We start from the raw sequence: 15004 nt of genomic DNA, 5'->3' as shown, positions 1-15004 counted from the left end.
ACATTGGCTCATGCAGCACTGTTTAAGGGTGACGATCTATCCGTGACTTTCATACGCCGATTTCAGCTCAACCTTTGTCCTCCTCGATTGCCAGGATATCTGTTGTCAATTTCGAAGGAACTTGAGAGATCCAAAGACAAAGATCTCCTGGATAGCCTTAACAGACTGTTGGGGCAAGAGCTGTTAGCGAGTAGCACCTATGAAATTCGGCACTGCACACGAGGGAGTGGGGGGCCAGCACCACGCCTAGTCGCCTTTGTCTCCCGAGTTGCGATGTTTACTGACCGCACCAGGTACTTTTATTTCAACACACGAATAGCTGTGCTGCAGTACGTTGTGCAAATATACTCAGCGTGGTGTCTGCCCATCTATCAAGTTATCAAGTTCAAGTTCATCTATCTCTGTTTGTTGCGGTTGCACCCGATTCAAGAGCCGAATGGCTCACAGGGCTATACCTAATAAATAAACTTGAACTTGATAACTTGATAACTCATTTAAGGCTAAATTGACATAGGCCAGGCCCAGGAACGGTTCAGATAATCGTCACTGGTGTTGGCCGTGAGCAGAAATCCAACTCTGGTCGCTGGGTTCGTAGCGCAGCACAGCACGCTAACCGCTATGCGACCGCTCGCCCAGAGAGATACACACATTCTCTCAAATACTTTGAAAGAGAAAGATGGCCCTCCGAGGCGTTTTCAGGTTGTACCGCGTTGTTATCGGCACGACGTCCGACGTTTCGCTCCACACGCTAGGAGCTTCTTCAGGAATGGAAATGAGCAGCTCACATTCTCCTTTTGGTTATATAACGTTGCCTGCTGCTGCTGGCGGCAGATGAGGGCTGCCCGATGGGCACCGCAGCAGAGAGATGTTAACTACCTCGCCTGGTATGCAGGAGGTCGTGGGTTTTATCAGGAAATTGATGCCCGTATGTTTGCATGTTCTCCCCCTGGTTGCGTGGCTTCTTCTCTATGTGCTCTGGTTTTTCCCTGCACAGTTAGAATCAACATGCGTTTCGAGTTTTAATTGAGCTATAATTTGTGGCCAGGTGGCTTTTGAAAGAGAGCTACATAGTTCAGTGGGCCTTACCTGGTAAAACAAAAAGTTGAGTTTAGTTTTAGTTCGAGTTCAATTGCTTCGTCTGGGAGTAAAATGGAGTACCTGAGAAAGTCCATCACCATCCACTCTATGATAGTCTGCTAAACATATGCGTTCAGGAACCCACTTGCTGTACTGCCTCATACTGTCTGTGTGGTGCCTATGTGTGTGTGTGTGTACATGTAGTGATGATGATTTTACACACAACACCAGCTATACATTTAAGGCTGGGTTGACCTAGGTGATGCCCAGGTCAGGTTCAGATGCCACTTGTCACCGCTATTATCTCTGGCCAAGAATTGAACATGGGTCTTTGGTATGGTATCGCATTATGCAAACGACTGCACCAGCGCTCCCCACAAACGACATTAAATAAAATTGCCCTCTTGAGATTCATTTCAGGACTGCCAGGGATTCTTTAAATGTCAGCAAAATATTTACTTCGTGCCATGTTGAAAAGAATTCACATCATAACTTATACTAACTGAAGCTGAAATGGCTATACCTTTTTGTGGTAACATATTCAGACACGTATCTGAATTGTGTTTTCTATTCATCTGTGGTCTCCATAATCGTTGCTTATTTGAGTGCCTTGTAATGGATGTGGTTGAAACAGATCTTGTTGAAGGTCTGTGCAAGTAATTAGTTGTGGTTTTATTTTTTTTCCCGGAGCCATATGCCAGTGTGACTGGACTATTGTCTGTGGGACTTCATGAAACTTGGTTTCATGAAGCTTCACTTGATGCTGTGCTGCCAATGAAATTGTTTGCGATGGAATGCTGTAAGTGTTGATATAAAGGGTGGCTCAAAAGTCAGAACACACAGGGTCATATTTATTTTAACACATCAAATCGGGTTATTTCATTTACTTTAACAAATGTTCAAATTGAATTACATGAATATTAATTTGAAGTGACCCCCCCAGGAAGAAAAAAGCGTGTACAATAACAACAACGATGAAACATGAAATATTAACTTAAAGAATAATCACTTAAAACGTGTAATACCAGTGTTAAAATTAATGAAACAACCCTATTGCACCCTGACTTTCAGGGCCACCCTGCATATGTCTTGCAAGTTCACCTAAGTAGGCAACCTGTGAGCTTTCCCAGGTTGCTGAGGTCAAAGGTTACCCGGGCAGGGGAAGATCCGAATTGGGACCTGCCTGTAAGTTCAGACACAAAGTACAAAAGTAATAGGAATCTGTCCTGGGAGGACCCGAAACTTTAAAGAGATAAACTTTCACAGCATCCCCTGGGACTTGGAAAATCATAGAATTGGTCTTCCTTGTCGGGAGATGAAAAGCTCCGTTTTATATGAAGTCTTCCATCACAGACGGGAGACGTCGCTGGAACGCGTCACAGGGCAGCTACCGGCGGTCTGCGCCGCGTGAGGTCGTCGATTTCGGTGATATCGATCGCGCTCAAAGTGCCCCTGTGTGTGCCTCTCTGCGTGTGCGCGCGTGTTGCACGACTGGGGAACCAGCAGATCATGACACGTGTTAGTTTATTACGTTATAGAGCCAGTTGCCCAGGATTGGGCAAAACTTAGCCCACTTTTCACCCAGGTAACTAGAGAGCGCACAGGCTAAATGTCTCTTAGCTAGCATTAAAACTTACAATAACATTTAGGAATCACAGCGAAGAGACAAACAAACTATATACAATTTAAAGAAGAATTTAAATGACATGTTTTACTTGATTCCTCATACTATCCGGGACACTGTTACCGTGAGCGCTAACTGAATGCCGAGGTGAAAATGTGTCGAAGAAATATTTAAGTATGTTGTACGTGTGTGTGTGTGTGTGCTTGTGGAGCGGTGGTGTAGTGGTTAGCACACTATGCTACGCACCCAGCAAGCCGAGTTCGATTCCTGGGCACGGCCAATATTGGTGACGATTATCTGAACCGGTTCTGAGCCTCCCCAAGGTCGATTTAAGTCTCAAATGAGTACCTGGTGCGGTGTGTAAACATCGCCACTGGGGAGACAAAGACGGCTGGGCGTCGTGCTGGCCACCCACCCCCTCGTGTGCCGTGCCGGTTTTCATAGGTGCTCGCTAACAGCACTTGCCCTAAACTTTTGTTGAAGCTATAAGGGCGATCTTTGTCTTTCTATGTGCATCTTTGTTCAATTTATGTGTGCATAAACTGTCCATAGGTATCCTTAAATCAATAAAACACCTTAGGAGCAATGGAGCAGCATGCATTTACAGCTCTGAAAAGGGGCATTGCCTGACACGCTAGCTTATGACTGAATATACAGTAGGCCTCCATAGAGCCCAATGTGTAATGTAAAGTGCTATCGGAATGAATTAAGCCTTTAACGTGTATTTCCTATACTCGCTTAACGAGCAAATCACTTAACGACTGGTTTCGTGGAACCAATCACCGTCGTTAAGAGGGGTTCTACTGTATTTACGCTGTTATAAGGCGGTGTTAATAATGGCGGTTATTATTTGTGCTTTAACACTACTGCCAATGCGCAATACATTATTTATTATTTCCAATCGATATCCATATGCAGAATGGGTCTCCTCTAGATCAGCTCAACCTTCAGTGATCAATGCATAGCGTCAAACAAATGCCAGCACTGGTGAAACAAAGCAGCTGGTGAAACTGTCCGTCGTTTTAATGCCACTACCTGGTGCGCTGTAGCAGCCATGAGGACAATTGTTTGAAGCCAGCTGTGGGCGAAAGGCGTTCGGTTAGCTCATTCGCTTACCCTTTGTTGACACAATTGCCAATTGACGTTTATCACAACTTAAGCATGGGATGAAATCGTTGCTCAATCACGGCAACACTTGGGAGAGCGTAAAAGCACGTGGAGGAGCTTGCCGGTAGATGCGGAACGTCGGACCCCACAGTTCACGCAAAGTGGTTCCAACCAGGTGCCATCATTGGCCCAATGTTGCATGTCTCCTGGCATGCAGCACTGCCTGGCAAGTGTCCCACCATGACATGCAGTGACAATGCCTGAAGTTCATGAATGTAAACACGTGGAAGGCAGAACGTTCTTCTCTTAAATAGTTGGTTATGGACCTATTTGGAACCCTGTCTCCTTTACAAATAATCTCTGTAGCCTGGCCAATCAAAGTCAAGTGGGAGTGTAACCAACGAGCAATGGGGTGGCACTTATCTCAATTGGTTGTCATGTAAATTGCAGACAGAGAAAGCCGGGTGCTCGGGTAAGAGTGCTGAGCTTGCACCGCTGTGAGCTGGGTTCCATTCTGGGCTGTTACCCATAATTAAACTGGGTTCTCAAGTATAGTGAGGTGTTGGTCTCGGCCCAGTGACCAATTAAGTCACAACACATCAGGTTATTTATTGTACTTAATTTGTCTAGATTCCTGCCATGCAGCTATTTGCCATGCTGAGCCAGAAACAAACCATGCTATGTTGGCCTTACAAGACATCTGAATCTGGCTTGGGGCCAAGCAAGGCCAGGCATGGGGGCTAATGAGAGCCTTGATTGCGTTTGATGTCAATTAGTACAACTCAAACACATTGCCGCCCCGTCATCCGCACGCGTTTCGACTCGTTCATTGTGTGCGATGTCAGTCAGGAAACTGAAGATGCAGCATCACTGCGTCGTCTACATGCGACGCGACTCATTTGTTGCGCGTGACATCTCCGGCAGGCCACGGATTCCTCAGTGAAAACACATCCCTGGCGCCTCCTAAGCCACGCCACGCCGGCTTGGCACGGCCCAGCTCACTTGTGCAGTGGAAAAAGAGGTCGACATCTAAACGGCGAATCTCTGTCTTTGCGCCCGTGAACGTGTGCGCCACGCAGGAACTGCAGGCAGAGATCGATGCTCATCAGGAGGTCCAGCGAGTGCTGGATGATGGCGGCGCGCGAGTGGTGGCCGCCCTGCAGGGCACGGAGCCAGCCGCACAGCTACAGCGCCGGCTGGACAACATGAACCGCCGCTGGGCCGACCTCAAACGCAGGGCGCTCACCATCAGGTGACGGCGCCGGAAGCGGATTCCCGCAGTGACCGAAACCCAGCGGCACACACGGCGGGTTCTGCCGAGCACCGATTCACTCCATTGACACTCGCGCTTTACCGGTGGTCAGTTTCCTTCTTGCCACACTGATATTGCCACTGCCATGGTCACCGTTCCCATGAACTTCACTCATTGATTTCCACATTTTCAATTGAGTATGACGTTTCGCTGGTGATTACAACCAGCATCTTCAGGCAATTGCCTGAATTGTTTGCCCTCTCACGCGCCGGTGTGCTGAACAAGTAACAATTTCGCACATTTTGTTGACGTGAGAAACTTCACTCGTAGGTTTTTTTCGGGTGGAGGTCGCTGTACGACACATTTACATTTACACGATCTTTAACCCAAAATAACGTCATCATGAACTCCTTACCTATTACAGCTTCACTCGGGCTGTTTGGAGCTGTGCTCAGAAATTGTGATTGAAAAAGAAAAAAATCAATTGAGGCTTTACACCTCAGCCGGCTGGGATTTATACCAGTTAAATGTTGAGAAGTGGTTTTTCGTTGAATGTATAAATACATCCTTCATCACGTCCATCAGTCGTTGATTGCTTCTCCTATGCATTGGTGACCGTATCGGCCAGGCCACTCATCTAAATTAATATTTTAAAAAAATCACAACTCACCCTGTTTTTTTTTTTCTTCGGAGGAGACGCATTGTTATGTCAGGAGTGGATAGATGCATTTCAGCAAGCATGTGTCTTGGCTTTAATTAATGATTTGCTTGATTGATTGATACAAATCCAGCAAGTGTATTTGAGCACCCAATCAATCATCAAATTAATTTAGGTTCATTTATTACAGCTTACAATATTTAAGGGAGAGACAAAAAAAAAAGCTATTTATTCCGTGTCACTGTGCAGAGCGCGTGTGGTACTAATGGCAAAAAATCTCGACACCTTATTTCAGATAGGAGCGATTATGTACTTTGAATAATCTTCCCAAACTCTTTTTTTTTAACACAAACCAACAAGCCGCTGTGTGTTTCGTGAGCATCTCCATCCAATTCTAGCTCTGAGGCCGATTCCACGCGGTTTTTTTTCTCTATTAAGACCAGTTAATTACCAAATAGCCTAATAAAAATATATAGGTTGTTTTTTTTTCTTTCGGTTTAGGAAATAAAACATTGCTACAAATCGATATGCCAATGTAATGAAATAATCAGCGACAGCCGTCTCTTTGCCCCCCTGCGGTAGACCTCGAGGGCCGTACGTAATCGGCTCCGCTGCCCCCGTGTGAATGCCCCAGCGGCTGCAACACGGACACAATCAACCCCCATTGATTCTCCAAAGTGGTCTCGGCGAGGCCCGCTTATGGAATGCGCTCTCGAGAGGGGGGCCAACGGGGGTCTCGCCCCCGCCAGAGGTCAGGGAAGGGTCCCGGGGTCGGGCAGCGCTCATTCGGCAGAAAACGATTACGCGAGGGAGCCGCGATCGAGGCCGTATTCCCACGCAAGGCTGCGGCGGCGTCACGCCGAGTTGTGGTTTCAAGCCCCCGCGGTGTATTTTAATACGTTTGCAGACATATTACCGTCGATCCATTCCAACGGCTTCATTCGAGCTGTCGTGCATTAATTCTGGCGGGGCGGGTGGGGGTTGTGGGGGACGTTGTGATAATCTAAAAGCATTTTTCTAACGTGCTGCATAGTTTACAAGAGTAGGCAAATGTGCTCCAACGAAAATGGCCCAAAACGTTCAACTTCTGCTCAGCAGGGCTCGCCTGGACCGGGATACTGAGCAGTGGGGGAGACTCGGCCTCTCGCTGGAGGAACTCATCGCCTGGGTGGACCTCAAAGACTCGGAGCTCGCGAGCGAGATGCCCATCGGTGGAGAGGTGGCCATAGTGCAGCAGCAGCTGGACAACCACAGGGTAATGAACACGGAGGAGGATTCGCACTTCCGTTTGGCGCGGCTGGCCGCGTACGGCGGCGACAGAAGTTCAACATTCATACGTAGTACGCCTTTTGGCGTCATCTGATCCAACACCAATGGAGACTAGGCTCTAAGAAAAGCTGTCTCGGGTGTGGACCAATCAACTTCAAGGACAGTGCATATCATTATCATCATCAGAGTTGTTTCTTTTTGTTTGCATTTTGACTGCTTGTGTTGTGGTTATTGCAAAAATGATGCCTTGTATAAAGGTGTCAGTTTTTGTAGCAGTTGAAAGGGTAAAAACCTATTACTATTCATACGTATGTGCACACACAAGAGGTGTTCATGAACTCGATGCTGCCGTGACGTGACGGTGAGCACACTGCGCTTGCGACCCAGAGGGCGCCATGACAATTCGATCTCCCAGCACGGCAGTCAAAACATTGGGGCCAAGTTTCCCAAAATCTGTCTCTGTCCATGCGGCAGTATATATGTGTGTGCACTGCAGTCAATCAGCAGCTCGTGTGTGGTGGGGTAAAGTGTAGGTACTCCCAAATCTTCCAAGACGTCCGGCTAGCACAAAATCTTCCCCCAAAATACCCTCCAGCGAGACTCAATAGAGCTCCTATTTAGTGGAAGACCTTCTGTTAGCAGTGGCGTGAGCAAGAAATTGCAGGGCTGCACCTTCATATTTATATAAACTCGTGGAATCCAAATTCAACCATGCTGCCGCTGATCCGCACGCAACACGTGTTTGGTATCCATCTCCCACCAGCATAGGTGATCGATATGGGTGGGAATCTGGGATAACTCATACCCCCACCCCCTCCCCAACCCCCAGCCTTGCCCCCTCTCCTCCTCGTTCCCCCGACGAATGGCAGCAACTCTAGTGGCTTGCTGCAGGGGTGATGTGAACCCATTACTTGCAACATATTCAAATTAAAAAATAATCTATTACGATTATACACATCAGTTCTTACACACACACACACGATTTTCTGCACGCATCATGAACTTGAAAATAGGTATAAATTAATGGGCCGATGCGCGTTGTTCTTCCCCTTGTGAGTGGTATCCACACTCAGCCAATTTGCCTTTTTTTCTTCCACTATACCCAGGCCAGGAACTTACCGTAGGTTAAGGCTAGTGCAGCATTCGAGTACCAAGGGGCCTCGGTCCACCAGATAGATTGTAGGGGCTCCCCAGAGGGGTTAAGCTTAATCCAGGGCGGAAGTTCTGCTTGTGCTTGTCAGAGGAACCCCTATAGAATACACACCGGATCTCTTATCATTCCACAATTTTGACGGCACCCATGTGATCATTGCATCTACCCATTCCTGCCAAATAGCGCATGTGAAGTTGGCTCTGGAGAGAATCGCAGGCTAGTGTTTAAGTTCATTGGACTTTGATTGCCAGCGTGGGGGTAACGCACTACCAGCAGTTTATTCCTGGCGTTTGATTCTAATCTTCCCCCATCATCTGATTGCAAAAATTGAGATTTTTTTATCGCGTGAATTTTTTTTTACCGACTCCTGAAGAAGTAATTTCCCTTAAATGTACGTTTGTTTTAAATTAAAACTTTCTGATTGAGTTTCTTCACTTAGTACTCAACCATTCTTCTTTCCTGCAGTGGCATGTGCACTCGGGCTGAATTCAGCCGGTGTAACGCACAGGGAGGTATTGAATAAACTCGACAACAATGAGTTTCGCTCTCGTTACTGGATGAAAAATCCCAAATGACGCTGTAAGGAATTGGCAAAGCACAGGGCAAGAACCATTTTGAAGTTATTATAGACTTCAGATGGCTTCTGTATGCAGCAGTCTCTGAATATGTCGACTGCCATTTTTAAAAAAAATATTGCAGTTTACGTCTCAATGGGTCTAATTATCTGACACTAAAAGTGTTATTAATTTGGATCTGCGATATAAATGTGATTTAAATTATGGAGTTTACCCATGAAAAATTATAGCTGTAAAATATACTCATCACGATTGTTATTTAGGTGATTCATTTAATAATGGTGTTGATTTAATCTGCATGTATTATTGCAACAGTTTCGTGTCTTTTGTTTACTATGAAAATCAGTGCTGAAATTTTAATTATCAACGTAATTATCATTATTGAAACACAATTCATATATTTTCTCAATTCACACCGCATTCATTTTATAATCTCAGGTTGGCCAACTATGAAATCGTTCCTGAAGTCATCAGCACCTTCTAATGAGTGTGTATAGTTGGCAGAGACAGAGTGGATTTGCACGCACTGGGAGCTCCATGATAAACCAAAAAACGATGGAGCTCCCTGAATAAAAATTCACCTTCCTAGCACGTGGAGTGAAACGTCGGACATTGTGTCCAGCAAGGTGCTGTACAAATCCGGAACACATCGTAGAGAGTTAAATTCTGTGAAAGAACATGAAGAAAAACAAGTTTGCTATTGAGGCAAAGTGCCGCTCAATCGATCCTCAGCGGAGATGGTCTTCCCTGCAGGTCTTTCGCCGGGATCTGACCGGGAATGAGCCGACGATCTTCAATGCGCTGGAAGCTGCTCACATGTTCCTGGCGGAGCAGCCTATCGAGGCTCCCACCGAGCCTTTCCTCGAGCAGAGAGGTACTTGTTGTCGTCGTCATTTCAAGCCGTCATCATTTCAAGCCGTCGTTATTGAGCCGTGGTTATTGAGCCGCGGTTATTGAGCCGCACGCACGGATGAGCGCCCGCCCAATGTACCGCTTTAGGTGGCTGTGTCGTTTTCACGCACCTTGACCCAGCAGGGCTGCTCGCCACCGGGACATTTTTTTTCCCCGTGGAACTGCCGCGTTCCATTCCAAAAATCCACTCTCGTAATTTCTGCAGGGAATTAATAAAAGCGAGTCCTGTCGCCTTGAACGTGCACTCCAACAAAGCCCTCGCTTCGTCTTTCTCAGATATCGGGGGGGGGGGGGGGGGGGGCATTGTTTTGGCCACGTCATGTACACCGAAAGTGCCGATTTAGAAAATTACCCGCCACCTTATTTTAAAGCATTAATAACCGTTTCCACAATGAGCGTGTGTCTGTTTTTGACGCACCTATGTCTCAGTTGCCAAAGAGACAATGAGCTGCAACGTGCTCTCCCCGTATTAAACAATGGGCACTGATTGATTAACGCATTGATTGAAACATTCGGGGAAATTTCAAGGGCCCGGCTGGAAATATGAGCTAAGCCCACGCCGTTCCATACCAAATTGAGCCCTCTTGTGCATTCATGTGAAGGAAAAAAACGCTACTTTGATCCATTACAATGCTCTTTTTTTTGGAATACTTTTTTTCAACGAGACACATTTTACAACCCTGTCACTAAATTCTCAGGGTTTTGCATATTTTGCTAACTTTGTATGCACTGTCTAAATTATGTTTTGTTAAAGGGGAGTGTATGCACATATTTATTCTCAATGTGCTGCTGCATCGTTCAAATAAGGGTTCCTGAGATTTACACGCAGGACATTCGTACGTCTTACAATTTCTAGCGTGGATTTTTTTTGTTCTTTCGGTTTGCTCGAGACTTTTTTTTCGAGTACGTCATTCTCACTTTACGCGCCCGCCATGGAAGCACTTAGCGAGATTTACGGGCTCCCCTCTACGCATCAACCCGACGGGAATCTCGCTTGACGCGGGGAAATTTAAATTGTGACCGATGGTTACAGGGAGAATTGAGATCATCGCAACCATCATGATGTCTGGTGTTGTTTTTTTAGTTCGTGTCATGGAAATGTCGGGCATGCTCACGGAGAGATGAAACAATCTCAATTTCCTACGTTTACCAACTAAGAATGGAGGCATGGATGCATTAGCTCTGTCCGTCTCTATCTATTTGTAACAGGGGGTAGGGTAACTCTTGGATCCGAAATTAACGAAACTTCTGTATGTAGTTGTATTGATATTAGATACTTACCCTCTTGAAAATTGCCTCCGTTGATCAAAGTATTGCCCAAAAGTTGGAGACACAAACCAGAACAAGCAACGGCCTCATGCAAATATGCAAATCCATTTTGTCCTTGACAGATACCCGTCTGCTTCGTTACTGCTAATTATTAAACTTGGCAACGCATGTTGGCAAGAATTAGAGAATGCATGCTTGTGCATGATTTTTCGTAAACGGTTTAATGCTGCTGCTGCTGCTTCTGCTGCTGCTACCGCAGCAGTTTGTTCGCCTGCGTTTTACCAAGTCACGTAGGCTAAGCAGCGGTGTTGCCGTGTGTGTGTGTGCGCGCGACGTATTTACCCGAGCGGTGAGTGTGCTCATCACTCGCGAGCCGCAAGCAGCCCCGCCACCTGAGCGCAAACGTTCGCTGCGACCGGCGCCTTATTGGATTTTTGATCAGCTGGCCGCTTGCCAGCCACGAGGCCGGACGCTTGGGAAGAACGGCGGCACGCTAAGCCGGACTAGATGGCGGGCTTAATACTGCAGAGCCACGGGTGAAAAGAGAAAAAAAAAATGGAACGCTCTGTATTTTCATTTTGGAGACGTGCTTCGTTTGCTTATGACTGCTACTGCATGCGCAGGTGATGGAAAGCTGTACTAACCGTAACCCTAACCGTAACCCTAACCGTAACCCTAACCGTTAGCCTATTCCACTCCCCCATCCCTGCCCTCCCCCCACGCGAGCCGCTTATGCACGTTTGAGAAATGCTCTGTCCACCGTTGAAGCCATATCGAAAGCGCGCAGGATGAATCGGCCATTTAAGATTTCGTTTTTTTTTTTTGCATGGGATGCACGGTACACACTGTCCTTGATATGAGCGGTTAGGCTTAGTTGAGTGATTGATGATATTCCATGTGGCTTGAGTCGAGGGTGTAGTGGTCCGTACACCGCACTACCCCCCGCCCTGCCACTTGGCTAGACCGCACTAATGAGCACGGTGAAGTATGGTCAAACAAACGCCAAGACTGGCACGTCATTGGGGAGGCCTTGGACAAAGGGCTGTAAATTATACATTTTTTCATTTTTATATTTCCTGCAATACTTGCCACTTTATTGCTTCCCAGTTTATATGTGAATGGTAGAAAAGCTACGCTGGCTTTTTTTTTTATTGCAGGGGAGTTTCCGTACCTTAATGTAAACGTTATGATATCTACCCACACATCGACATAGGTATACACACAGCAAACACCCGCGTACCTTTCTTCATCGTGACAAATTGCGTACTGTCGTGTCAGAATCATCTTCAATCCCCTTTCCATCTTCTTCGAGATACGATGAGTGCGAATTCGACCTTTCCCACCTGCTCCTCTCTTCCGCCTGCTGCACGGCGTCCTTCACTCCAATTCGCACGGTTGGCTACGTACGGTGCGAAAGAAGTGCAGTATACAGCGGTCGCCCTTTTCGTTCGACATCGCGTCGCTGGTCTCCCTCTATTCCTTCTTGCACGTGCTTGTTGTGCGTGACGCCACGTTTAAGATCCCGTCTGGGACCATTCTAGAGGTTTGTCCAATCCACCGGCGTTGCCGCTCTCGAATCCTCCCGGTTTGGCAATATCGACGCTCGCGCACGCTCGGCGATGATCCTCCCATTGACACGTCTGTCCCCCCCCCCCCCCCCCATAAAATGAAGTTCCTAGCAGGCGTGTGGATTTATTTTATTATTATTTAATTCAAATGACATTTGTCTTTAATTAAAAATACCATGTTTGCGGCGCAGTCTGTTGCCAAACAAAAGGAAGCCGCTGTGATAGATCAGCGCAGCGCATGCCCTCTGCTGCCGATTCACGGACCAGTAGCAGCTGCATGCGATGTGTACTTAACGCGAATGAATCTTGGCTGCGTGGAACGGCAAGCGTTGCATGAAGCTTGGCATGGGCTTGTCCATTTGCCAAATATTGCATCCTGGCAGCCCAGGAACAGCAGCTTCTGTCTCCGGCAAGGTTTAACGCAGTGAGATTTGAATTTGGGGCAAGGCGTCGTGCGTGGGAAGTAAACAAATCTGCCCCGGTAAAAACAGGCGGCAGCTGTATGGTGTGGCGGTAATTGCACTTATGTCTTAGCTCAGATTCTTTATGCTTTAATATATAAATCGTTCCATGATTATGCAGTGCAGGAGGTGTATGCTTTTTTGCCTTGATGTCAAAATCCCGTTATTGTTTGTAAAGAGTTGTCCATTTAGGCCCCCGTTTGTTGCCAAAATTGGATGAACGGCTGAAATGACCAATTACAACAAAATTCATCTAATCTGCAGTGATTTGGGGAACCATATATCATGGAAGCTGCTATCCACAATTTCACTCCACTTAGCTTTGGGAAGAAATTGCAGATAATCGCGGATAATAGGGTCTCCGATATTGGGAATATTTGCGGACCCTACAGCTTCTGCAGATAATACCAGTCGTGGGGGTAATAGGGTCACATCGAAAAAGAGTTACGTAGATGCTTTTTTTTATCCTCCCTTAAATATCTACCAGTGCACAACACCTCTGGCACTGAGCGAGCAGGGAAACGTATCGCCTCGCGTGGAGTCACGCAGCCTTCAAGCTGCAAGGGCCGTACTCCGGGCGTCGATGGCGGTAACGATGATCGTCTTAAAAAAAATGTACATGTAATACTAACAATAACAATTCTCGCCGTCACTCCGGCCGGCCGGCCAGACATGATGCAGGAGGAGCCCGGTCGCGCGTTCGCGCGGTCCGTCCGCCGCCAGGCTCTGGAACTGCAGCAGAAGCAGGAGCGACTGTGGGCCCTCTCCGACGACTGGCAGCGGCGCCTTGAGCACGCGCTGGAGCGGCTGGCCGAGCTCCAGGACGGTGCCGACGGCACGGTGGTTCGCCTGCGCCAGGCCGAGATGCTGCGCGACTCCTGGCCGCCGGTCGACCAGCTGCTGGTCACGTCCGTTCCCGAGCAGGTCGCCGCGGTGCAGGTGAGAGGCGGGGGGGCGGGGGGGCAGGGGAGGAGGGAACGGAACGGTGGCTGAACGCCAACCGGTTGCCTGCAACGTTGGGTCCTGTGCGAAGCGCAGTGCGTGCTCTGGCCTTCAGATGATGATAAAACTATAAAAACTATGAACTAACCTATTTTTTTTTTATTTTACCAGGTAAGGCCAGCTACTTGGCTACAAATGATAGCTCAATCAAGTGGCACATTTATAGCAGCGAAATACTGTTAAATACACGTGCATTCTATGAAAGATCTGTTGAGGAGGGAAAAACTGAAGGGCCCGGAGAAAAATCTACTGGAGGGAGAGAGGGAAACGCAAACTCCAAAAATACAGCAGGCATCAGAGTTGGATATTGAACCCACGACCTCCTGTATACCAGGCGAGGTAGTTAACATCTCGCCACCGCGGCACCCTAGAAGATGTATAAGCTGGATCTGCACCTTGAGGGGTCGGCAGGGCAAGTTGGTTGCCTGCAGCTGAAATAGAAACGGAGTTTGTCCCTTCGTCGATTTCCCAGTTCGCTGCCTGATGAAGCTCGACGCTATTTTAGCGAATTGTCGTCGCACGTTGAAGGTAAATTCAGTCACGAATGGTCTTAAGCCACCCGTGAGGAGTGTGCCATTGGTTAGAATTTGAACAATTCGTCGGCACATCTATTTTCGTTGCAAACGTGACAATCTTGTCAGGAGGTTGGGGGTTAATGGTAAGATTTTTTCCATAAAACTGCCACGTGTTCTATTCCACACACCTTAACGCGGTTGGCTACTTACAGTGCAGAAGAAGTTCAACATATTCTTGGTTCTTTCGGTAAAGTCACGTAGAAGGGAAGTAATAAAATAATATAAATAAACAATAAAAATTCTCACGACGTTTCGACTGCAACACAAGCAATCATCATCAGGTGTGATAATTTTTATTGTTTTATATTTTTATTATTTTATTATTTCCCTTCTACATGACTTTACCGAAAGAACCAAGAATATGAATCCCTGCAGTCACGAAAGCTTTAAATCAAAGTTCAACATACATTCATACAAATATGCGTCACGTATCCCCTAGCTTGTGACATGCCTCGTTATGTTCTTACTTGCTGACCTACCTGTTGCCTTCATGTTAACTTCA

General features: G+C 47.0%; 1 protein-coding gene across 7 annotated transcripts in view; it reads left to right on the top strand.

The window, feature by feature from the left end:
• The window catches only part of LOC144734286 (dystrophin-like), a 636663-nt gene that overhangs the window by 547285 nt on the left and 74374 nt on the right, over positions 1-15004 (top strand). For all 7 annotated transcript variants that reach the window (XM_078616432.1, XM_078616429.1, XM_078616430.1 and 4 more), the window contains 4 exons: positions 4888-5060; positions 6817-6973; positions 9469-9589; positions 13596-13864. In XM_078616432.1, coding sequence (XP_078472558.1) covers positions 4888-5060; positions 6817-6973; positions 9469-9589; positions 13596-13864 — 720 coding nt within the window. The remainder of the gene's footprint in view (positions 1-4887; positions 5061-6816; positions 6974-9468; positions 9590-13595; positions 13865-15004) is intronic.

This window comes from Lampetra planeri, chromosome 50 (genome assembly GCF_965212315.1).
Source record: "Lampetra planeri chromosome 50, kcLamPlan1.2.h2, whole genome shotgun sequence".
NCBI classification, from domain to species: Eukaryota; Metazoa; Chordata; class Hyperoartia; order Petromyzontiformes; family Petromyzontidae; genus Lampetra; species Lampetra planeri.
Note: the sequence above shows the minus strand (reverse complement) of the source record. Positions and strands in the feature narration are given on the sequence as shown.